The sequence below is a fragment of the Heteronotia binoei genome, chromosome 18 (genome assembly GCF_032191835.1).
Source record: "Heteronotia binoei isolate CCM8104 ecotype False Entrance Well chromosome 18, APGP_CSIRO_Hbin_v1, whole genome shotgun sequence".
Classification (NCBI taxonomy): Eukaryota; Metazoa; Chordata; class Lepidosauria; order Squamata; family Gekkonidae; genus Heteronotia; species Heteronotia binoei.
The window spans coordinates 15,998,800-16,024,005 of NC_083240.1; the positions used below are offsets into that span (position 1 = coordinate 15,998,800).

Below are 25,206 nucleotides of genomic sequence, written 5' to 3' on the forward strand. Positions count from 1 at the left end.
CTTCACCCAAAGGGTGATTAACATGTGGAATTCACTGCCACAGGAGATGGCGACGGCTACAAGCATAGCCAGCTTCAAGAGGGAATTGGATAAAAATATGGAGTAGAGGTCCATCAGTGGCTATTAGCCACAGTATATATATATATATGTGTGTGTGTGTGTGTGTGTGTGTGTACACACACACATATATATTGGCCACTGTGTGACACAGAGTGTTGTACTGGATGGGCCATTGGCCTGATCCAACATGGCTTCTCTTATGTTCTTAAACAGACAATGTCCCCCAAATAAGGATCACCATTTCAGTGTGTGCAAAACAGAAGTAAAACCAAATCATGGATTTTTGGACTGGAGTGGGGGGTGGGGGAGGGGATGGATGAGAATCTTGGAACTGCTACTTGGAGTAGAATCTCACTCAAGGCAAGAGGTGCCAAGGAAGAGTTCGGCGTTCGGCACAAGCGCAGCAATTTCCCGGTGCTCTCCGAGTCGCCCCTTGCCAAGGACTTCCAGCTCATTCCAAAACAAAGGTTGCATCAAGTGCCTGCTTGGGAGAAAACACTTCACAGCCGCCCAAGAACCCTTGAAAAAAAATGTCAGCGTTGTTTGGCAAAAAAAACCCGATACGGCGCCTCTCGCTGCTCAGTGGGCCACTTAAGTAGCTTGTACAAAGAGGCAGGCGTGGAGATGATTTTTCAAGCTGTCGATGCGAGGGGAAGAAAAGCCACCCAAATGCCAATACATATATATTTGCAGAAGCACCAGCTTTCCTCCCTGTCTCCAGAACAACTCGAAGGGAGCCTTGCCATCGATTTGTTTCCCGGTTTTCAGGTCTGGAGGACCAAGAAAGCTTTCATCAGAAATATGGGATGTGCCCTTCTGCATCAGGGCTTTTTGGGTAGAAAAAGCCCAGCAGGAACTCATCTGCATATTAAGCCACACACCCCTGATGCCAAGCCAGCCGGAACTGTGTTCTTGTGCATTCCTGCTCAAAAAAAAAAGCCCTGTTCTGCATGCATTGGTTTGCTTCCATGCTGTTTCGATGGTGGGAAGACCTCAGGGGGAAAAAAGGAAAGGAAAGGTCCCCTGTGCAAGCACCAGTTGGTGACGCTGCTTTCATGTTTTCACGGCAGACCTTTTTATGGGTGGTTTGCCATTGCCTTCACCGTCATTACACTTCCCTCCCAGCAAGCTGGGTGCTCGTTTTACTGAAATCGGAAGGATGGAAGGCTGAGTCAACCTTGAGCCGGCTGGAATCGAACTCAGGTCCGCTGGAATCGAACTCAGGTCATGAGCAGAGGGCTCCGACTGCAGTACTGCAGCTTTAGCACTCTGCGCCACTGCATCATCAATCCAAGCCTCTGTAAGTATAGGGAAAGATGTGTTTTCCAGGGAATCATGATGGACATGGAGAGAACCAGGGCTTTCTTTCTGGGGGAACACAGGGGAATGAACTACTGGAACCTCTAAGTGGCAACAAAATTCTCAAAAAAAAAAAGTTTGAAAGTTCGCAAGGGCACCCGTGTGTTTCTTCTTCATTTCCCTCTTTCCCCAGAAAATAATAATTTTAAAAAGTCTCAGAGACAAGCATCTAAAAGCATTCCATGGATGCTCTGCGATTATTCTTGTGAAGATGAAAATACCGAGGGCACCTGAGACATTTTAGAATACTAGAACTCCAGGGCATCCAGTGATGGGCAGTTGGTTCTGGACAGACAAAAGGAAATACTACTTCACAGAGAGAGAGGGAGATTAGAATGTGCAATTCTCTGCCAGAGGATGTCATGATGACCACAGGAATAAACAGTTTCCAAAGGAGAACAGATAGAATCATGGAAGATAAGTCTATCAATGGCTACTAGCTGTGGTGACTGAGGAGGATCTCCACATTCAGAGGCGCTAAGCCTCTGGATCATAGTGCCAGGAGGCAACATCAACCCTCTGTCCCACACAGTGACCAACCAGTTCTTCTGGACCCCAACAACAGGGCTTCTTCTCCTTCTCCTCCTCCTCCTTCTTCCCTCTCCTATGCAGAAGATGCTCTCCCAAGGCTTTATCCCCAAAGAAATTCTCCAGGAATTTCCAAACCCAGAATTGCCTACCCTTGTCTGAAGGTGCCCTGACCCAGATATAACCCAGGCTAGCCTGGTTTTGTCAGATCTCAGAAGCTAAGCAGAGACGGCCCTGGTTAGTACTTGGAGGAGAGACACCAGCAAAGTCCAGGGTTGCTATGCAGAAGCAAACAATGGCAATTCACCACTGAACGTCTCTTGGCATTTAAGCTCTATGGGGTTACCAAAAGTCAACTGCAACTTGACGACAATGTCACCATCACTGGCTGAAGGTAACATTTCATGCACCTAATGAAGTAAGCTGCGGTTCACGAGAGCTTCTGCCAAGACAGATTTCTTTCCATGTAAGGGGCCACAAGACTAATTTTTTTTCGCTGTTTTGGCTGCAGCCGACAAACACAGCTTCCCCTCTGGAAGCTGAGAAAATATTTGTGTGTTTTAAAATAGATCTTGGCTACCGTGCCGATGCTCAGCTAACAGATTGGCAGGCACAGAAATGTGTAATTGCCGTTCTGATGAAGCTAATGTGACAACTGCCGATGCCTACACCATTTAAGCGATGATCGTTTGGAGTGGGGGGAGGACGGAGGGACATAATTCATGTGTGTAATGTGGCCAGTGCTGAGATCAGCTGCTCCAATGTGCCACTTGCTCAGGATTGAGTTATCTGTAATGGGGACTAACTTTTAAAAATTTCATATCCTATATATTTGACTTAAAGGGTGCCATTTGTTAGAGCTAAGCCCTGAGTAGAAGCCAGGAGCTTATAAGCAATAATTGTACCTGGAGAGAAATCCTGCCGGGGTACCTAGCTGGAAGCTGGGATTCCGAACGGGAGCTGAAGCCAGAACACTCAGAGGCTGATGTTAGAATTCAAATGACAAACCAAAAATCCATAAAGATTGCTATTTAGGGACGTGCTTTTTTCTTTTTGCCAAAACAGAGAAGCTAAAAATCTGTTTTGGGTAACGGGTTCAGTCAGAGGTATGATGACAATATATACCGTATTTAGATTTTTGAGCAATGAGCCAAGTTTGAGCAAGTGGGTGTTTTTATTTCTGTTTTGTATTTCTGCGTGACCTCTGGTGACTGACCCTTACTGGGGGCCTGTAGGATATTCAGAGAGGTGGCTTGGCTATTGCCTGCCCCCGCCTCTCTGGTCCTTATATTCCAAGGAGGTTTCCCATCCAAGTTCTTGCCAGAGTTAATCCTGCTTCTCCACATGCAACTGTTGGAGTGACCTTGGGTCAGCCATAACTCTGTCAAAGCTGTTCCTCTCAAAAACAGTTCTCTGAGAGCTCTCTCAGCCCCACCTGCCTCACAGGGTGCCTGTTGTAGGGAGGGGAAGGGAAAGGAGATTGTAACCTGCTCCAAATTCCTCCTCCTCCTCTTTTCCAGTGGAAAGAGATCCTTTTGCTAAGGGACAAGAAGGCTGCAATTGTGGCCCCCAGCAGTGGCAAGGTTTGCTCAAGAGTTTATTGGTGCAAACCACATGATCTTTCCCCCTTCTTGGCACGGTGTCCCCCACAGACTTTTCATAGAGCTATCTATAGTCCATTTGTATAGGTCAGAGTACGAGAAGAGGGGAAGCGGTGAAAGAACGCTTTGGGCCCAGCTTGGAGATTCCCATTTTGGTGCTGCTGCCTGCCCTAAATGGAGTTTTATCCATTTGACTTACAGTAGGAAAAGAACAGAACCAAAATACATAAAGCTCTCGTGCTTTGAGTCAGGCACGCGGAACCTTTTTTCTGCCAAGGGCCATTTGGATATTTATAACGTCATTCATGGGCCATACAAAATTATCAACTTATAAAACAGTGCTCTGCCGAGGGAGAATGATTCAGGCTGACAAAATTAATGCAAATAATTGCTTTTCTATTTGGCGTATGTGGGGAGAGCCTAATTTGGCACACAAACACACACCTGGCCTGCTGCCCTAGACAAATGTCTAGATCCAGGGGTGTTTTTGTGGAAAAAGCTGAGAGAGAGAGAGAAAGGGAGAGAGGGAGAAAGGGGAACAAAGGGAAAGAAAGGAATGGGGGGAAGAAAGGGAAATGAAATGGAGGGAAGAAAGGATAATAAAAGAAAATAACGAAATGAGGGGAAGAAAGGGGAAGAAAGGGAAATAAAGAAATGGGGGGAAGAAAGGGGCCAGCAATCCCCGAGGGCCAGACCAAGTGATACCGTAAATGGCCCTTGGGTCAGACGTTCCCCACCCCTGCTTTAAGCAATCCATAGGAATGCATGCTATAGGGCAAGGGAACCCATTAAAAATACCCCTAAATTAAATAAATTTTTCCTGTTATTTTATTTTTTGGTGCCTTTCTCTCCCCTTTGGTATCTTAATGACTGGCACATTTCAAGGATGGGCAAATGTTCTTTAAGATTGGTCCTTTTTATATTTGTTTATATTTGGCCAGAGCTTTTTGTGTTGTACATGCTCATTGTTGGTTTTTGTGTATTCTTTGGTTTTTAATCTGCAAATTGTACTATATTTATGTATACCCTGTATATCCCGTATCATATTTATGTATATCCACTGTATAATATGTGTTGACGAACAAAGCCTGATGAATGGGAAATGCCCCCCCCTCCCCCAGTTAAAGAATCAGGGACCTGGTTGTACCAGAGAGAAATTAGATATAAATGGAGATTTCGGGGGTGGAAATATGAAGTGGAGATAAGAAAAGGTTATTACCTTTAAAGCCCTATATGGCCTAGGACCTGCCTGCCTTAGGGACCGTCTCTCCCCACATGTTCCCCAGCGAGTACTTAGATCAGGATCACAAAATCTGTTAGTAATCCCCGGGCTGAAGGAGGCCCCATTGAAATCAACTAGAGACAGGGCCTTCTCAATCATAGCCCCCTGCTGGTGGAACCAACTACCAGATGAAGTGAGAGCCTTGCAGAACCTGGTGCAGTTCCACAAGGCCTGCAAGACTATCCTCTTCCAGCTGGCATACAATTGACTGGCACTGGTATTTAAGAGCTGTGGAAGAAGGCCATCGCCATCAGAATAGCATCAATTTAATAGTCTGTTTTTCTGTTTTAATTGTTTTAACTGTTTTAAGCATTGTTATTTATTACCGAATATGTATTTTTAATACTTATTAATTTTATTGTTTCTGGGATTTTATGCTGTAAGCTGCCCTGAGCCTGCTTCGTGGGGGTATAAATCAAATAAATAAATAAATAAAATCAAAATCATCTTTAATGAATTTACCATGGCACAAGCTGTCATGAGCCAGGCTGATTCCGCACTAACCTTGCTCCGCACCGCTTCCGTTTCTCTCCGGAGCAAGCTAGCGATTTCACACGAGCTGCTCTGCGCTGCCATTTTGTGTGGGGGAAACCTGCGATTTTCTGCACCGCAGTGTAAACCTGAAGAAAACCAGATTTACACTGTGGCGTGGCAAATTGTGGGTTTTCTCTGCACAAAATGACGATGCAGAGCAGCTGGTGCAAAATCGCTAGCTTGCTCCGGAGAGAAACGGAAGCCTGGCGCGGAGCAAGGTTAGTGTGGAATCAGCCCTAGTCTCCACTTTGGCTGCTGCATGAAGCATCAGACTCAGTAGGCAGATAGCCCTGGCTCAAAAGGCCTTCTAACGCACACAAAATGGTGAGCTTGTCATAAGGCACTCCGGGCCCTGACCTGGATGCCCCAGGCTAGCCTGATCTTGTAAGATCTCAGAAACTAAGCAGGGTTAGGCCTTGGATGGGAGACCGCCAAGGAAGTCTGGGGTTGCTACACAGAGGCAGGCTATGGCAAACCACTGCTGTTTGTCTCTTGGCTTTAAAACCCAGTGAACTGGCTGCAAATTGAGGGTATTTTGCACCATCAAGGTGCTATAAGAATTGGGATTTTTTTTTTTTTGGCTGCTATAGACTCACATGGCAATTGCTTCTCAAACAAATCAACAAAGCACAATGTTCAGATCAGCAGATTTCACCCTGACCTGGATAGCCCAGGCAAAACTGATCTTGTCAGATCTCGGAAGCTGACTCTGGCAAGTACTTGGATGGGAGACCTCCTTGAAATACCAAAAGCAGGAGGCAGAGGCAGGCTGCATCATGCCACTTCTCTAAAAGTTCTCCATGCCCCAGTAGGGGTTGTCAGAAGTCACAAAACTTCCAGGCGTGCACGCACAAAATATCCCCCACCCCACACACAAAAAAAAAGTTAGCAGATTTCAAACTGTGATGAAACTTGCACTTGTCCTTCTGGAAAATGGGTGCAAAAAATAAAATCAAGTTGGTGTTCAAGTTTGAAAGAAATTAGCAATGCCCTGGATGTACACACTGATTTTTAACTCCTTGTATTGAACACTGTGTCTCCTGCTGGTAGAAGAACCACTTTTAAGTTGGAGGAAGGGCCCTTTGGCCAAAGAAGAAGAAGACGATATTGGATTTATATCCCGCCCTCCACTCCAAAGAGTCTCAGAGCAGCTTACAGCGGCGTCACTAGGGCGGGGCCAAGGGGGCTATCGGCCCTCCCCCAGAGCATTCTCATTGGCCCCAGGCACTGACCCATGGTCCCCCCCAACAGGAAGGGGCTGGCCCTGGGACTAGAACGCTGCTGCTGTGTGTGGGCTGGCCGGGATTCTGAAACCGGGGCCGCGCTGCCGCCGGCTCAGCTAAAAGCGTGTGAGTGAGTGGGGGAAACTTAAATGCTGCAAAACTGGTATCTTGGATTACGGATGAGGGAGGGGCCATGTGAAGTGTGTGGAGGGGGTGATGCAGCCCTCCAAAAGGGGTGATGCCCAATGGGGGGTGGGGGTGACTTGAATCAGTTACACCCCAGGGTGCAACCCACCCTAGTGACGCCTCTGGCGGCTTACAATCTCCTTTACCTTCCTCCCCCACAACAGACACCCTGTGAGGTGGGTGGGGCTGGAGAGGGCTCTCTCAGCAGCTGTCCTGTCAAGGACAGAGAGAGGCCTACAATCTCCTTTACCTTCCTCCCTCACAACAGACACCCTGTGAGGTGGGTGGGGCTGGAGAGGGCTCTCACAGCAGCTGCCCTTTCGAGGACAACCTCTGCCAGAGCTATGGCTGACCCAAGGCCATCCCAAGCAGGTGCAAGTGGAGGGGTGGGGAATCAAACCCGGTTCTCCCAGATAAGAGTCCGCACACTTAGCCACTACACCAAACTGGCTTCAGAGTTTGTGGAGTCAAAGGAGTAGGTTAGCAACACTGTTTTACAGACCAATGCATTAATGCCAGACATGAGAATCCCAAAAGTAAGCAAAGGTCTTACTGCAAATGAGAGAACTCCAGGTAATGGTTGGGGCACAGCTGTGGAATAAGGGCATCCTTATTAGCCTTTCAGTTTAGAGAATGGGACGCTTGTCTTTTCTTCCCTGTTAGTACTCGCCCCCCGGAATACGCTGTACCAGATTGTCCACATAGAGATGTATAGCTTTTTTTGTTTTAACCATTTAATTTTTATATGGCTCAGATTTTGTGTGAGTGAGACTGGAGCTTATATTGAATAGGAATTTGGAATCATGTTCAGGGCTTTTTTTGAGCAGGAATGCAGTTCTGGCTGGCTTGGCACCAGGGGGTGTGGCCTAATGTGCAAATGAGTGCCTGCTGGGCTTTTTTACAAGAAAAGCCCCGTGTGAAGCAATGGCGATACCAGGGGGAGTGCCCTAATGTGCAAATTTATCATGGCACGAGCTGAAAAAACAAATGACTTCCTGCTGAGCTTTTTCTACAAAAAAAGAAGCCCTGTGTGAAACAATGGTGATATCAGGGGGTGTGGCCTAATGTGCAAATGACTTCCTGCTGAGCCGTTTCTACAAAAAAGCCCTGTGTGAAACAATGGTGATGTCAGGGGGTATGGCCTAATATGCAAATGAGGTCATGCTGGGCTTTTTTGTAGAAACAATGTGAAACAATGGTGGCTGGGGGTGTGTGGCCTAATATGCAAATCAGTCTTTGCTGGACTTTTTCTACAAAAAAAGCCCTGTGTGAAACAATGGTGATGTCAGGGGGTGTGGCCTAATATGCAAATGAAAAAAAAAGCCCTGCATATAATCATTCAGGAAATACAGGAGAAGCAGGGATTGCGGCACACAATAGATACACACAGAACATGCAACATGTAGGCATCCCTTAGGTGTCACTGCTGCACAAACACAAAAATTAATTCGAGACTCTGCAGAATGCAGCACCTGATGCAAGAAAGCTGCAGGACAAATGCCAAATGGATCAGGCAGCCTTTGTCCCACCTGTGCTCCAATGCTCAGGCGATACAGCAGGTTGCCTGTGCCCGCTCAGCCTTCCAAGATGAAAAGAGATGCCATGAAAGATTAATGCTCAAAATGGCATGGCATGGAGCCCGCCGTCACTATTAATGTAATGAACAATAAGCAGTCGTTCTTTGGACATGCGCAGTCCTACTCCACTGCATTTATCATAGTGGTCACGTGAACAGATTTACTTTAAAAAAAAAATCCCTGCATTTTTAAGCAACCTAATATTGAATCTTCCTTTGCTGTAAATATATATATATTTATACACAAATTGCATCAAACCTTCAAGAAATGGAATTCTCCAAAAGAAGGACCCCCCACCGAAGCGAATCGCAATCACCCCTTTGTGGTAACAAGTAATGCTACAAAATAGCTGGAAATACTATTAGAGCACGAAAGCTGAGGATGGGGGAAGTTATTCGACGCACATTAGGTATCCTGTGGGGGTTCGCCTTCCTCGAGTGAGTGGGTGGTCCGTCAAGGTTGAAACAATGCAGTAGCATTTGAGCACACCCGAAATCTACTCATGGGGATAGGGAGCAGTGGGTTTCTCCAGTTTCATTCCTTTATCCTTCCTGAATTTCAGTGGGTGTGTGTAGTACTTGATTCTAGCTGGACTGGGAGAATTTTTATACGTCTTTTTGGAATCGGAGCCTGCAGCATTTTTTTGTGCCGCATGGATCCTGCGCAAGCGTGTGCTCCCAGCTTCTTGCTAAAACACAGGTCGGAACAAAGCTCAGCACACTTGGACATGCCACCTCATAAAGGCCGGCGCGTCTGCGTGTGTACGCGTCTCCCCGTTTTCTAGCAAAGAATGCACACCTGTGCATGGATGACGTAGAAACTGAAAGCTGCGGAAAACGGTGCACGCGTAGAATGTGCAAATTAAAAAAAAGGAACAGAACTGTGTGTGTGGGGGGCGGGGTGGGATGGCTGATGCACAACTTGGGAAATGAGACAAGCTAATCAGGAGCTTCAGAGGCTGGGGAGAAAGTTTCCAGAGCCTCTCTTCATCAGGGAGGATATCTTGCAATTAGCAAAATTAGCACCCTCAAGTAATTAGTAAAGACCTGAGACCAGGCATTCAAATGTGTGCGCGTGAAGTGCCATCAAATTGCTTCTGACTTCTACCAAACCTATGAATGAATGACCTCCAAAACATCCTATGCCTTGCTCATGTCTTGCAAACAGAGGACCTGGGGGCTTTCTTGATTGAGTCAGTCCATCTCATGTTGGGTCTTCCTCTTCTCCGGCTGCCCTCACCTTTTCTTAGCATTACTGCCTTTTCCAATGGCTCTTAGAATCATAGAGTTGGAAGGGACCTTCAGGGTCATCTAGTCCAACCCCCTGTACAATGCAGGAAACTCACAAATACCTCCCCCTAAATTCACAGGATCAGCATTGCTGTCAGATGGCCATCTAGCCTCTGTTTCAAAACCTCCAAGGAAGGAGAACTCACCAACACCTGAGGAAGCCTGTTCCATTGAGGAACCGCTCTAACAGTCAGGAGGTTCTTCCTAAGGTTGAGCTGGAAACTCTTTTGATTTAATTTCAATCCATTGGTTCTGGTCCCACCTTCTGGGGTTACAGAAAACAATTCCACCCCATCCTCTATATGACAGCCCTTCAAGGACTTGAAGATGGTGATCATATCACCTCTCAGCCGCCTCCTCTCCAGGCTCCTCTCTTGTTTCCTCCATAATGTGACCAAAGTACACCATAGCCTTGATCATGGGGAGAGATCAGCTTTTATTTGATCTGGAACCCAATGATTTGTCTTTTTGATGGCCTACCGTTTTGGTGAAACCCCCCTCCAGCACCAAATGAATCCACTTTCTTCCTGTCAGCTTCCTGCATTATCTATTATTGACACCCAAACAGACTATGGAAGACTATGTGATGAATGATCTTAACCTTGGTCACACCAGTGACACATCCACACACTTAAAATCAGGCTGGCTTGGCACCAGGGGGTGTGGCCTGATTTTTTTGGTAGAAAAAGCCCAGCAGGAACTCATTTGCATATTAGGCCCACCCCCTGATGCCAAGCCAGCCAGAACTACATTCCTATGTGTTCCTGCTCAAAAAAAGACCAGATGTGATCCCTGCTGAAGGGTTCCAAAGAGTGGGGACAGCTGCCACTTGGCAAACGAGGTGATTGCCTAGGGTGTCGGCCTTCTGGGTATGCCAACTTGGGCTCCCCCATATGTCTTGGTGACGTTATCAGTGCGGGGTGGGGTGGGGGGCTGCCAGAAGTTAGCCTTGTCTAGGGTGCCAGACGGTCAATGGCTGGCCCTGACTATAAGGACAAAATTAATAATAGCAACAGTGCCCGGCAATGAGACAAAATGGGAGGGGCTGTTTCGGTAGGTGTAAAAAGCCACCTGTTGATGGTGCTTATGAGGGAGGAGGTGAAACTTAGCAGATGCGTTGATTCATTCCCTCGTTGACTTTGTTATGAGTTGGACTCCCTGGGGTCTTCATGTAGCAAGAACTCGTGAGCTTTGTAGAAGTGCGATATCACATTGGCGATGGGATCCCCCATTGGCTGGCACCCAGAAATAAGAAGCAGCGTTAACAAAAAATGAAGTGCCGAAAGAGGTGCCAATGCGGTAGCAGAAACTGACTGGAACAATGCCATGGTGGAAAGTTGAGGGAATGTTTCAGTGTCTCTCCTGACAGTACACCTATCATCCTGGCAATGTCATGGGTTAGTGTTTCGTGAAGATCTGTCAATTAAAATCAAAGCAGCATGTAAGTGATACACCCCCTTCTAACCTGCTGGCAAATAAGAACATAAGAGAAGCCATGTTGGATGGGCCATTGGTCCAACACTCTGTGTCACACACTGGCCAAAATATATAATATACTGTGGCTAATAGCCACTGATGGACCTCTGCTCCATATTTTTATCCAATCCCCTCTTGAAGCTGGTTATGCTTGTAGCCGCCACCACCTCCTGTGGCAGTGAATTCCACATGTTAATCACCCTTTGAGTGAAGAAGTACTTCCTTTTATCCGTTTTAACCTGACTGCTCAGCAATTTCATTGAATGTCCACGAGTTCTTGTATTGTGAGAAAGGGAGAAAAGTACTTCTTTCTCTACTTTCTCCATCCCATGCATAATCTTGTAAACCTCTATCATATCATCCCGCAGTCGATGTTTCTCCAAGCTAAAGAGCGCCAAGCGTTTTAACCTTTCTTCATAGGGAAAGTGTTCCAAACCTTTAATCATTCTAGCTGCCCTTTTCTGCACTTTTTACAATGCTATAATATCCTTTTTGAGGTGTGGTGACCAGAATTGTACACAGTATTTCAAATGAGACCGCACCATCGATTTATACAGGGGCATTATGATACTGGCTGATTTGTTTTCAATTCCCTTCCTAATAATTCCCAGCATGGCGCTGGCCTTTTTTATTTCAATCGCACATTGTCTTGACATTTTCAGTGAGTTATCTACCATGACCCCAAGATCTCTCTCTTGGTCAGTCTCTGCCAGTTCACACCCCATCAACTTGTATTTATAGTTGGGATTCTTGGCCCCAATGTGCATTGCTTTGCACTTGGCCACTTTGAACCTCATCTGCCATGTTGACACCCACTCACCCAGCCTCAACAGATCCCTTTGGAGTTCCTCACAATCATCTCTGGTTTTCACCACCCTGAACAATTTAGTGTCATCTGCAGACTTGGCCACTTCACTGCTTACTCCCAACTCGAGATCATTAATGAACAAGTTAAAGAGCATGGGACCCAGTACTGAGCCCTGCGGCACCCTACTGCTTACCGTCCTCCACTGCGAAGACTGCTCATTTATACTCACTCACTGCTTCTTATTAATTAGCCAGTTTTTGATCCACAAGAGGACCTGTCCTTTTACTCCATGACTCTCGAGCTTACTAAGGAGCCTTTGATGGGGAACTTTATCAAAAGCTTTTTGGAAGTCAAGGTAAACAACATCTATTGGGTCCCCTTTGTCCACATGTTTGTTCACCCCCTCAAAGAACTGTAACAGGTTAGTGAGGCAAGATCTTCCCTTACAGAACCCATGCTGAATCTTCTTCAATAATTTGTGTTCATCAATGTGCCTACTCATTCTGTCCTTGATAATGGTTTCTATCAACTTTCCCAGTATTGAAGTCAGACTGACTGGCCTGTAATTTCCCGGATCTCCTCTGGAACCATTTTTAAAGATGGGGGTGACATTTGCTACCTCCCAGTCCTCAGGAACGGAGGCAGATTTCAATGAAAGATTACATATTTTTGTCAGGAGATCCACAAGTTCAACTTTGAGTTTTTTCAGAACTCTTGGATGTATGCCATCCGGACCTGGTGACTTATTAGTTTTTAATTCATCAATCAATTGTAGGACCTCCTCTCTTGTCACCTCAATCTGACTCAGGTCTTTCAACACCCCTTCCAAAATTAGTGGATCTGGAGCAGGCAAACGTTTTTCATCTTCCACAGTGAAGACGGAGGCAAAAAATGCATTCAGCTTCTCAGCCATTTCCCTATCCTCCTTCAGTAATCCTTTTACCCCTTGGTCATCCAAGGGCCCCACTGCCTCCCTGACTGGTTTCCTGCTTCTAATATATTTGAAGAAATTTTTATTGTTGGTCTTTATGTTTTTTTGCAATACGCTCCTTATAGTCCTTTTTGCCTGCCTGATCACAGTCTTGCATTTGATTTGCCACAACCTGTGTTCCCTTTTATTAATCTCACTTGGACTAACTTTCCACCGCTTAAAGGAGTCCTTCTTACCTTTTACAGCTTCCATTACTTTGTTAACCATGCAGGCCTTTTCTTATACCTCTTTGTGCCTTTCCTAACTTGTGGTATATATTTTATCTGAGCTTCAAGGATTGTAGTTTTAAATAGCCTCCAAGCTTCCCCAAGGGTTATGACTGTATTTACCTTTCCTTTCAGTTTCCTCTTCACCCAGAGCTTTCCGCGTTCTAGCAGATGTTCTTCTAACAATTTGACGTAGTCAGTTTGATGTAGTGGTTAAGTCTGCAGACTCTTATCTGGGAGAACTGGGTTTGATTCCCCACTCCTCCACCTGCAGCTGCTGGAAGAGCCTTGAAAGGACAACTGCTGTAAAAGCTCTCTCAGCCCCACCAACTTCACAGGGTGTCTGTTGTGGGGGGAGGAAGATAAAGTAGATTGTGAGCCGCTCTGAGACTCTGATTCAGAAAGAAGGGTGGGGTATAAATCTGTGGTCTTCTTTTTCTTTTTCTTCTTCGTCTTCACAAGCAATGACTTTTTTGTGTTTTTTTGTCATCAAATTGCAGTCAACATTTTGCAACCGCTTACGGGGTTTTCAAGGCAAGAGATGTTCAGCAGTGGTTTGCCCTTGCCTATCTCTGCACAGCAACCCTGGACTTCCTTGGTGGTCTCCCATTCAAGGATTAACTGGGACCTACCCTACTAAGCTTCCAAGATCTGATAAGATAGGCTAACTTGGGCTATCCTGGTAAAACGGTGGTTTTTTCCCACTGTTCACATAGCTTGGGGAGGTGTGGTCCTCTGGGAATACATCTGAATCAGGGGAACGTTCCCAACAAAAAGGTCCCACAACTTCATGCTCAGCCACTGAGCTCAGGCGATATGGTGGGCCAAGGAAACAGACACAAAATGAACCACATAGCCAAGGTATCCATTTTGTTAGTCAGTGACACACACACACATGGCAAACACAGGGAATTGGAAGGTGCAGCCACAAGAGAGTGCATGAGCAAACTGTCTTCTTTTGCCATTTATATCCATTGCAAACATTAAAAAAAAATAAATTTCAGGCAATCGAGGTTGCTGATTGAACTGTAACCGCCACAGAGTGATAATCGAGCATCACTCATTCATTTTACAGGTGCACCACGCAAAAAGAATCTTAATATGACTAGATGTACAACCAATTTTGCACGAGACCTTTCATCCTGGTTTTTTCCCTGCCCCCAAACTGACATTCCACACTAGAACCAGAGAATCAGAGAAACCAACTCCGTGACTCTAGGATTTTAGTGTAGAATGTCAGCTTAGGGACAGGGCTAAACCAGGATTAAAGGTCTCGTGTGAAATTGGTCGTACTGTCACATCCCGATCATTTTTTCTCATTGTTTGATCAAAGCACACAGGTGTGTTGGTAATGCAGAGGGGGAGAAAAGAGGTAAAGAAAATGAGGGAACTCACAACTGTAACAAACTTGGTGGTGGTGGAAAGAGGAAGAAGAAGAAGAAGAAGAAGAAGAAGAAGAAGAAGAAGAAGAAGAAGAAGAAGAAGAAGAAGAAGAAGAAGAAGAAGAAGAAGAAGAAGAAGAAATTGGATTTATATCCCACCCTATACTATGAATCTCAGAGCGGTCACAATCTCCTTTACCTCCCCTCCCCCCCACAACAGACACCCTGTGAGGTAGGTGGGCTGAGAGAGCTTTTTACAGCAGCTGCCCTTTCAAGGACAACTCCTGTGAAAACTATGGCTGACCCAAAGCCATTCCAGCAGGTGCAAGTAGAGGAGTGGGAAATCAAACCCGGTTCTCCCACATAAGAGTCTGCACTTAACCACTACACCAAACTGGCTCTCTCACCATCAAGTCCAGGCCAGCTTATGGCAGTTTGCAGGGTTTCCAAAGCAAGAGAGGAACAGAGGTGGTTTGCCATTGCCTGCCTCTGCGTCATGACCCTAGACTTCCTTGTTGGTCTCCCATCCAAGTACTAACCGGGGCCAACCCTGCTTAGCTTCTGAGATCTGATGAGCTCAAGCTAGTTTGGGCCAGGCACAACAAACCTGCCTGAGCGCTTTGGTCCACATATCTCCTACGTACGAGATCCCGAGATCAAACAGAAAGATGGAGGGCCACTAATGCACTGGTGACACTTTGGAAATGAGCCCAGGTAGCCGGGAACTCTGGAACGGAGGGAGACCGCTCGAATGAGAATTTCACAAAGCTCACATCTGCTCCTTGCAATCTCAACTTTCCAGAGGCTCGACCGAGAATTTTATATTTGTTTCCCATTTCTCCGGGGACATAATCCAAGTTTGAAGTCTGCACACTGAAAGCCAAGGTAATTATGCCCCGTGGTGCCTGGTTGACTCCCGGTCCTCTGCTAGCACCACTGAAAAGAACAGAGTCTCCCAAATGGAGAGAGACAGCAGGAGGGGGGGAAGGGTTGGGAGGGAGAAATCAAAGTCACCTGCTTAAAAGTCCTGTGCCTCCAGGGAGTCCAGCTTAAGTTAATGAGGAAGTCCAGGCGAATCTAGCCACTCGTGCTGGGGAAACAAAATGCCTTTGAACGCTCTCCTATGAACATTCTCTTTAATCCAGTCCGGTTTACAGACTGGCTGCCCACCTCCTGAAAATGCACAGTTTGATTGCTCGTTAGCCCCATCCAGCCCATCTAGCCAGGCAATATTGTATATGTTAAACCTGCCCCCCCCCTCCAATAAAGATGTATGCAGTAAAACAGAACCTTTTGGATTTTCCAAGGAACTCAAGATTTATTTGCATTTTTTTCATATATTTGAAATCTTGCTTCCACAAATTTTTTTTGGGGGGGCGGGTTAGTTCATTTATACCCCATCTTTCTCCCCACCAGGTACCAGTTTGGTGTAGCGGTTAAGTGTGCGAACACTTATCTGGGAGAACTGAGTTTGATTCCCTATGAGCTCTATGATTCTGGGAGAACTGAGTTTGATTCCCTACTCCTCCACTTGCAGGTGCTGGAATGGCCTTGAGTCAGCCATAGCTCTCGCAGAGCTGCCCTTGAAACGGCAGCTTATGTTAGAGCTCTCTCAGCCCCAACCACCTCATAGGGTGTCTGTTGTGTGGGAGGAAGATAAAGGAGATTGTAAGTCACTCTGAGACTCTGATTCAGAGAAGGCAGGGGTATAAATCTACATTTTTCTTCTTCTTCTTCCCTCAATGCAGCTTACATCAATGTCTCCTCCATTTTTTCTACACAGCAACCCTGTGAGGTAGGTTAGGTTAAGTGTGTGTGACTGGCCCAAGGTCACCCAGCAGGCTTCCATGGCAACGTGGTGATTCGAACCTGCGTCTCCCAGATCCTACTCTGACACTTTAATCGCTACACCACATTGGCTTTCCAAAGTGGTATAAGCGGATTGGAAGGGAAACGCAGCCTGTTCTGTCCTGGAGCCCCAGAGAAGCTGGTGGGCACCAAAAGGGGATTTCAGTTCTCTGTTAGTACAGATTGTGGTTTGTTGCAATATTTGAATTCACAGAACTTAGGGGGAGGTGTCTGTGAATTTTCTGCATTGTGCAGAGGGTTGGACTAGATGACCCTGAGGGTACCTTCCAACTCTATGATTCTATGAGTTTGTGACCTCAATTGTTGGCTTATCACAGACCCTTGCCTCTGCCTGATCACAGGACAGTATGGATTGATATTTACTTTGTTAACTCCTTGCCTTCCTCGCCAGTGGGGGTCTAAACCAGCTTACATTGTTCTGTTCTCCTCCATTTTGGTGTAATGGTTTGGTGTAGCCTGTTTGATGTAGTGGTTAAGTGCCCAGACTCTTATTCAGAAGATTTGATTCCCCACTCCTCCACTTGCAGCTGCTGGAATGGTCTTGGGGTCAGCCATAGCTCTCGCAGAGTTGTCCTTGAAAGGGCAGCTGCTGTAAGAGCTCTCTCAGAACCACCTACCTCACAGAGTGTCTGTTGTGTGTGTGTGTGTGGGGGGGAAGGTAAAGGGGGTTGCGACCGCTTTGAGACTCTGATATTCAGAATATAGAGCAGGGTATAAATCCAATATCTTCTTCCATTTTATCCTTACAGCAGCCCTGTGAGGCAGGTTAGGATGAGAGGGTGTGACCAGCCCAAGGTCTCCCAACAAACTTCCATGGGAGAGAGGGGATTCGAACCTGGGTCTCCAGTATCCTAGTCTGACACTCCCATATCTTAGTCTTAAGTGGAGATTCTCCCTCTCTTTGGCCCCTTATCTAAGCCTCCTGGAATTTATAGTAGGCCCTATACTAAGAGCCCTGTAAGCTCCAGGAGAATTGGCTACATCGGGGGGGGGGGGTGTAGCCTGATATGCAAAGGAGTTACCAAAAAAAAAGCCCTAATCATAATAAAAGGAAAGGGTCACCTGGATCCCAGTCTGAAACTCTGAGCACAACTCTACTCTGATTCAGCATAGCTGGCCAACGCTAGGCGCAGGTGAATCAAAACTCCATCTGCATCTATCAATGAGCAGTTCCTTTTCCTCTGAACAATACAAACAGGACAGCCAATGATGGGCAGCAGGTTCAGGGTGGACAAAAGGAAATAACGCTTTGCCCAGAGAAATGTGGAATTCACTGGCAGAGGTTCTCGTGATAGCCACAGGAATGAACAGCTTTAAAAGGGAACTGGATAGATTCATGGAGGAGAAGTCTGCCGATGGCTGCTGGCCATGGTGATTGAAGGGAACTTCCACATTCAGAGGAACTAATCCTCTGAATCCCAGAGCCAGGGGGCAGCATCGGGGAAAGACCTTGGCCTCTTTGTCGGTTGTTGGCCCTCCAAAGTGACTGGTTGGCCACAATGTGACACAGGATGCTGAACTAGATGGATCAGGGCTCTTCTTAAGTTCTTATGTAAATCTGGAGAAAAATCTATCTAGCCCAGCATTCTGTCTCCAACAGGGACAGACAAATGTTTCAGGGAAATCCACAAGCAGAGCATAAAGACGTTGGTCTTCCCCTGCAATTAATCCTTAGCAAATGACATCGGGAACTCCGCTGCCTCTGATCATGATTTTACCATACAGTTTCTGGCAATTCCTAGAGCTACCACCATTTAGGCACCATGGCTCACAGCTGCTGTTAGAACTCAACCTGCATGGATTTCTCTCTTCAAGCCCTTCTAAACCACTGGCTACCTGGATTCAGAAAATTCCATACAGTTATTATGCATGGGGGGGGGGGATGCAAGTTTTGGGATCTGTCCCAAAGACACAGCCGATCAAGTTCTCTGGGTGCCCCAGAGTTTATTAGATCTCCATTTTGGCTTTTGAAGTGTATTACCAAACAGGACTCAGCTCAAGTATTGAGCTGGTGTAACCTAGCAACAAAGAGAACCAAGAAAAGAGAACCGAGAAAGCTTTGATATGGGAGGTCAACAGTTCAAATCTAAATAATATCTTCTTTATTAATTTATTTTATTATTTTTTTCCCCAAAGGCTCAGCTTTTTTCCTTATCAAGTCCTTCTTCAAATGTTGTTTGACCCTGGAGCCCAAAATGGAAAAGGTGGGGATTGGGGACATGGTGTGAGGAGTGGTGTTACCAGTATAATGATATCACTTCCTGGGAATACACAGAAACCATGGTGGCAGCTCTAGGAATTGCTGGGAACTCAATGGTTTTACCATCGCATTTCTGGCAATTCCTAGAACTACCACCGTTGCTGCCTGTTATTCCCGAAATGTGACACCATCGCGTGTGCTGCTCTGTTGAATTTTTAAAATGTTTAAAATTTACTTTAATTTTTATCCCACTTCGATTCCAAGTGGCGGTGGGAAATGGGTACTCTGGGGTGAGGGATGTCCCGCCCTGAGCGGAGGCTTGGTAGTCCTACTAAATGGACAGAAGATACCAAAATGTAGGCTAACTAGCTTTATTCCTAGCTGGTCTATGATTAAACTTTTACTTTTAGCGTGGGTTACCCTAGGGGCGTCTCTGCTGGCCGCTACCATTTCTGGGCAACACCTCCCTGCTGTAAACTCGGCCAGTATTGCACACAGCTCTGTTTATCTGAGCCTGCAAAGAAAACTGCATGAAGAGATGCCAAAAAGCTCCTTCTGCGTCCCCCCCCCCCCCCCATACAAGGCAACAAAGCGTTGGGCTGACGTAGTTCAGTATACAGCAAATATATACCATACCCTACCCCCTGGCCACCCAGCTAATGAGAACCTCCGCACTAGAGGAAGAAAAAGAATTGCCGATTTATACTCCACCCTTCTCTCTAAATCAGAGACTCAGAGCGGCTTACAATTTCCTTTATCTTCTTCCCCCACAAGAGACACCCTGTGAGGTGGGTGGGACTGAGAGAGCTCTGGCAGCAGCTGCCCTTTTAAGGACAACCCTTGCGATAGCTACGGCTGACCCAAGGCCAATCCAGCAGCTGCAAGTGGAGGAGTGGAGAATCAAACCCGGATCTCCTAGATAAGAGTCCACGCACTTCACCACTACACGAAACTGCTGTATTTACACACGCATTTGCCGAACATCCAATCAAACCCTTGCAGATGTGCATGAAGCAGCTTTTTGTGTTGAACAAGGACGCCTACACAAAAACCTGAGCATTTGGGAGACTGTTTGCCCCTTACTGTCTTTGACCAATGTGTTTCAGTTATGAACAAGACCTGGAGGTGTAGGAAGTCTATGCTTATCATCTTTTAAAAAAAATCTGCATAAAATAAGTTTTTTCTTCTATGTTTTGCAGTAAACTTGCTGGACACATCCACCATCATTGGGGATTGGGGCTGGCTCACCTATCCTTCGCACGGGGTAAGTACAAGGAGACGGTTGGCAGAAGGACTGTGGAGCTGGAAACGAGTTAGCATTTCCCACATTTTTTGTGGCAACCGTTTGCATATTTGCTGCGTTTACACGCTGCCTTTCTGTCAAGGGACTCAGGGCTATTTTCAGCTGAAAATACTTTCAGGCAAAAGAACTTCTGTGCTTCTTTTTCTAGCTCTAGTTTCTCTCCCCACCCCTCAGAATAATCAGAAAAGAAGCACAGAAGTTCTTTCAGGCCTATGGTTGGTAGAATTGCCAGCCTCCAGGTGAGACCCAGAAATCTCCCAGAATTGCAACTGACCTCCAGAGTAGAGAGAACAGTTCCTCTTGAGGAAATTGCTCACTTTCAAAGATGGACACCATGGAATTAAACAGGGGTGGAATTCTAGCAGGAGCTCCTTTGCATATTAGGCCACACCCCTGATGTAGCCAATCCTCCAAAAGCTTACAAGGCTCTTTTTTGTAAGCTCTCGGAGGATTGGCTACATCAGGGGTATGTGGCCTAATATGCAAAGGAACTCCTGCTAGAACTCCAGCCCTGGCATTAAACCATGCTAAGGTCTCTGCCCCGTGGCGCAGAGTGGTAAAGCTGCAGTCCTGCAGTCCTAAGCTTTGCTCACGGTTTGAGTTCGGTTCAGATAGCTGGCTCCAGGTTGACTCAGCCTTCCATCCTTCCGAGGTCGGTAAATGAGTACCCAGCTTGCTGGGGGGAAAGTGTAGATGACTAGGAAAGGCAATGGCAAACCACTCCGTAAAAAGTCTGCGGGGAAAACGTTGTGAAAGCAATGTCACCCCAGAGTCGGAAACGACTGGTGCTTGCACAGGGGACTACCTTTATCTTTTTAAGGTCTTTCCCCTCCCCAAGTCCTAACCTCCCCAGCCTCCACCCCAGATCTCCAAACTGGAGAATCTCTTCAGGACTTTGTGGCACGAGCTCTCTTGCTGCTCAGGCTTCAGGAGAAAAGGGGGAGGGGTTGTCACAGCTGGAATCCTTTTGGCAATTGGGAGTTGTTGGCTTTCTCTTCGAAATCTTGGCGGCATGGGGATTTCTTAGCCCACAGGCTAAGTAGACCCAGGAAAGGTTGCCTCAGGTTGACTTTCACAAGCCATTCTGAGCTCCCTATCTTGGGGTTCCCCACAGGACACACAGGGAAGGTGTGGGAGAATCCGTCCCACCTCTTGGGCCACTGGTGGCTTTTGGTTTCCTCTTCAGAAAATGATAACATGACACTTGTGGGGTAGGTTGGGATATAAATAAAACAAATAAATTGAAATTAAAATAATGGTCCAGGCATTGCTTCCACATCTTTTGTTTGCCAAAGGATGGCTAGTCTGTGAAGATTCAAGGGGGCGGGGTGAGGAAACTCATGTGCCTATCTTCAGCCTGCTTCTCTTAGGGCTGAGCTGTTTAGTTAATTAATAGGTTTAGGGTTTTTTGGTTTTCAAAAACCCTATCAGTTTAAACAGATTATAGAGGCAGTGGTTAAAAGCTGGTGCCCCAGATGAATCAGACATCAGCTTGTTTTTTTTTAAAGGTTTTAATACAAGAATGTTGATAGTAGATGCCAAATTAATCTAGTTTGGTGTAGTGGTTAAGTGCATGGGTTTGATTCCCCACTCCACCACATGCACCTGCTGATGTGACCTTGGGTTGGTCATAACTTTCTCAGAACTGTTCTGCTGGGAGAGCTCTCTCAGCCTCACCTATCTCACAGACTGTCTGTTGTGGGGAGAGGAAGGGAAAGGAGATTGTAAACCACGCTGAGACTCCTTCAGGTAGTGAGAGGGAGTATAAATCCAGTCTCTTCTTCTTCTATAAAAAAGACACCCCCTCTCTCTTTCTTTCCCATATTCCCCTACATACCTAGAGAAATACCTGAGATAGTCTCTGTTGCAATAATTGCATCCATCATCTAAAAACAAGAAAAGGATCAGTGTCAATTTATGCAGATGTAATTAAAGAAGTAGTAGTACTCATATACTGCCAACCAGCTTAGATGTGCACGTAAGAAGTTGCCTTAGATTCAGGTCCTTTTCCCCAATATCTGCTGTCTGGGAGATGCCATGGACCCACCGCCTGTTCAATGTGTGGCCAAATATGTGGCCACATCCCTTCATTAGTCAAGTTAATTGTTTTTGAGGAGGGAACTCAAAGCACGGCCTGGCCCACTGGTCTTAAAATGGTCATAGAGGTAGATCTATATTCAGCAGGTAGAGCTGCAGGGAGAACTGAAAGAAATAGAGGATGATTTCATACTGAGGTCCTTGGCCTGAGCCTGGGGTAGCCAACCTTCAGATGGTGGCTGGAGATCTCTTGGGATTACAACTGATCTCCAGGTGAGAGAGATCAGTTCCCCTGGAGAAGATGGCCATTTTGGAAGGTGAACTCTGTGGCATTATACCCCATTGAAGTCCCTCCCTTTCACAAACCCTGCCATCCTCAAAGGCTCCACCCCAAAAAAACTCCAGATATTTTTCAACCTAAGCCCCATCTTGGAGTGTTGAGCATCTGTTGAGGCCCCATGATGTTTGAAGGGGGGGGGGGTCACCACTGTAGTGTAGCAGCAATTGTATCCTGCCTTCTCTCCCTAGGTGATGGTAACAATGAGACTGAGACTCCTTTGGAAGACAGCTCAGGGCAGCGCCCTGTGACATTCTCTCCTCTTTGGCACAGGTCTGTCTAACCACAGCTTTTTTGGCCATTTAAGCTACCCCAACTATCTTTTATACCACCATTCTTAACATCCTCTAGCTAGTTTGCATATCCCCATACTAAATATTCCACCATTTGCTTGTGCATCTCCATTCTTAACATTCTCAGCTGTGTTTGCATCCCATTCCCAATATCACCCAGCTAGCTTTTAATGTTTTACAGCTAATTTTTAGTTCCCTGTTCCCAATGTTGCTCAACTGGCTTCTGGATCACTGTTCTCAATATTCCCCAGCTGGCTTCCACATCACTGTTCTCGATATTCCCCAGCTGGCATCCGCATCACTGTTCTCAATATTCCCCAGCTGGCTTCCGCATCACTGTTCTCAATATTCCCCAGCTGGCTTCCGCATCACTGTTCTCAATATTCCCAGCTGGCTTCCGCATCACTGTTCTCAATATTCCCCAGCTGGCTTCCGCATCACTGTTCTCAATATTCCCCAGCTGGCTTCCGCATCACTGTTCTCAATATTCCCCAGCTGGCTTCCGCATCACTGTTCTCAATATTCCCCAGCTGGTTTCCGCATCACTGTTCTCAATATTCCCCAGCTGGTTTCCGCATCACTGTTCTCAATATTCCCCAGCTGGCTTCCGCATCACTGTTCTCAATATTCCCCAGCTGGCTTCCGCATCACTGTTCTCAATATTCCCCAGCTGGCTTCCGCATCACTGTTCTCAATATTCCCCAGCTGGCTTCCGCATCACTGTTCTCAATATTCCCCAGCTGGCTTCCGCATCACTGTTCTCAATATTCCCCAGCTGGTTTCCGCATCACTGTTCTCAATATTCCCCAGCTGGCTTCCGCATCACTGTTCTCAATATTCCCCAGCTGGCTTCTGCATCACTGTTTCCCAATATTCCCCAGCTGGCTTTCTGCATCACTGTTCTCAAATATTCCCCAGCTGGCTTCTGCATCACTGTTCTCAATATTTCCCCAGCTGGCTTCTGCATCACTGTTCCCAATATTCCCCAGCTGGCTTCTGCCTCACTGTTCTCAATATTCCCCAGCTGGCTTCTGCATCACTGTTCTCAATATTCCCCAGCTGGCTTCTGCATCACTGTTCCCAATATTCCCCAGCTGGCTTCTGCATCACTGTTCCCAATATTCCCTAGCTGGCTTCTGCATCACTGTTCTCAATATTCCCCCAGATGGCTTCTGCATCACTGTTCTCAATATTCCCCAGCTGGCTTTTGCATTACTGTTCTCAATATTCCCCAGCTGGCTTCCAAATCTCTGTTCTCAGTAGCCACTAGCTGGCTTCTGCATCCCTGTTTTCAGTATCTCCCAATTAGCTTCTGAATCCCTGTTCTCATATTCCCCAGTTACCTTCTGCATCCTCATTCTTAATATCCCTGGTTAGCTTCTGCATCTCCATTCTCAATATACCCCCCAGCTAGTTTCTGCCACCCAGCTGGCATTTTTAGCATCCCCGGATCGCTTGCACAGTCTCATTCTCAGTATTGCTCCTCGCTTGCTCACACATCCTCATTCTTAATACATAGTCCAACTAACTTGCACAAGAATAGTCCAGCCTCAGATAATATTTGTCCTGATGGAAAGCAAATTGGAAAGCAATAGAAGCAAGCAGCGCGGTCCTATCCGTGTGCAAAGTGATTTCTCTTCGCAGTCTCCCATGCAGATTTCTCCTCCTTTCTTCTTTTCCCCACGTGAGCCGAGCTTAGCCAACACTCATATCTGTTATTTGCATCTTTATCCCTTTCTAATCTGTTCTTTAAAAAAAAGGAGAAATCTTGTGTTGACTTTAATTTAAACTGTTAGCCAAGTTCCTGAATACAGATGTAATCAAACCCGCTCGCCTGCTGCATTAATTATGATGTCCTCATTTTCATCTTGCTAGGGGACTTTATCTCAATGACATGGGATGAGAGGAGAATGTTTCGTAGGAACTGTTTCGCAGCCGGAAACGGGGACGTGCTGTGAAATGTTGGGATGGGGGAAAGGATGTGTCAAACCTGCCCTGTTAATTTCCATGGAGGTTTCGGCTTTTAAAAAACCTCATGGTAAAACATCTGTGAACTGTTCCCAGATATCCTTGATTTTTAACTACTTTGTGGGTAAATAGGACCTTCATCGAACCATGTACCCAAATACAAATGTTGTCTCTTGCTTTCAATTGAATAGAAATTTAGATCCCATCCAAAATTAGGATGCTGTTCATAACTCATAATGGGATGTATTTCCAAGTACGGAAGCTGTTCTTTGCTATCAATGAGATGCACGTTTGGATGTGGGTCTCCTTGCACAGCATGTATGCCAGCTAGTTATTGCAATTCCTTCATCTCATCTAGCTTGCGCATCCCTATCTTGAACATAGATAGACTCCCGCTACTTGCACATCCTTATCCTTAACACTTCTGCAGCTAGCTTGTGCACTTCTGTTCCTAACCCCAGCCTGCAGTTAGCTTGCACAGTCCCTTCATTAACACAAATCTTTTCTAGCTTGCAGATCCCTATCTTGAACACAGATCCCCCGCTAGCTTTCCCATCCTTATCCTTAACCGAGACTGCAGCTATCTTGCGCCTCTTTATTCTTAACCAGGGCTTTTCTTTTGTATCAGGAACTCCTTTGCATATTAGGCCACACACCCTTGATGTAGCCAGTCCTCCAAGAGCTTATAGTAGGCCCT

The 25,206-nt window shown here is 46.3% G+C and overlaps 1 protein-coding gene across 1 annotated transcript in view; it reads left to right on the forward strand.

Annotated features, from left to right (window-relative positions):
- EPHA8 (EPH receptor A8) overlaps positions 1 to 25,206 on the forward strand; it is a 91,814-nt gene that overhangs the window by 18,852 nt on the left and 47,756 nt on the right. The window contains exon 2 of the mRNA XM_060259173.1: positions 19,771 to 19,835. Within this exon, the coding sequence (XP_060115156.1) occupies positions 19,771 to 19,835 (65 nt within the window). The remainder of the gene's footprint in view (positions 1 to 19,770; positions 19,836 to 25,206) is intronic.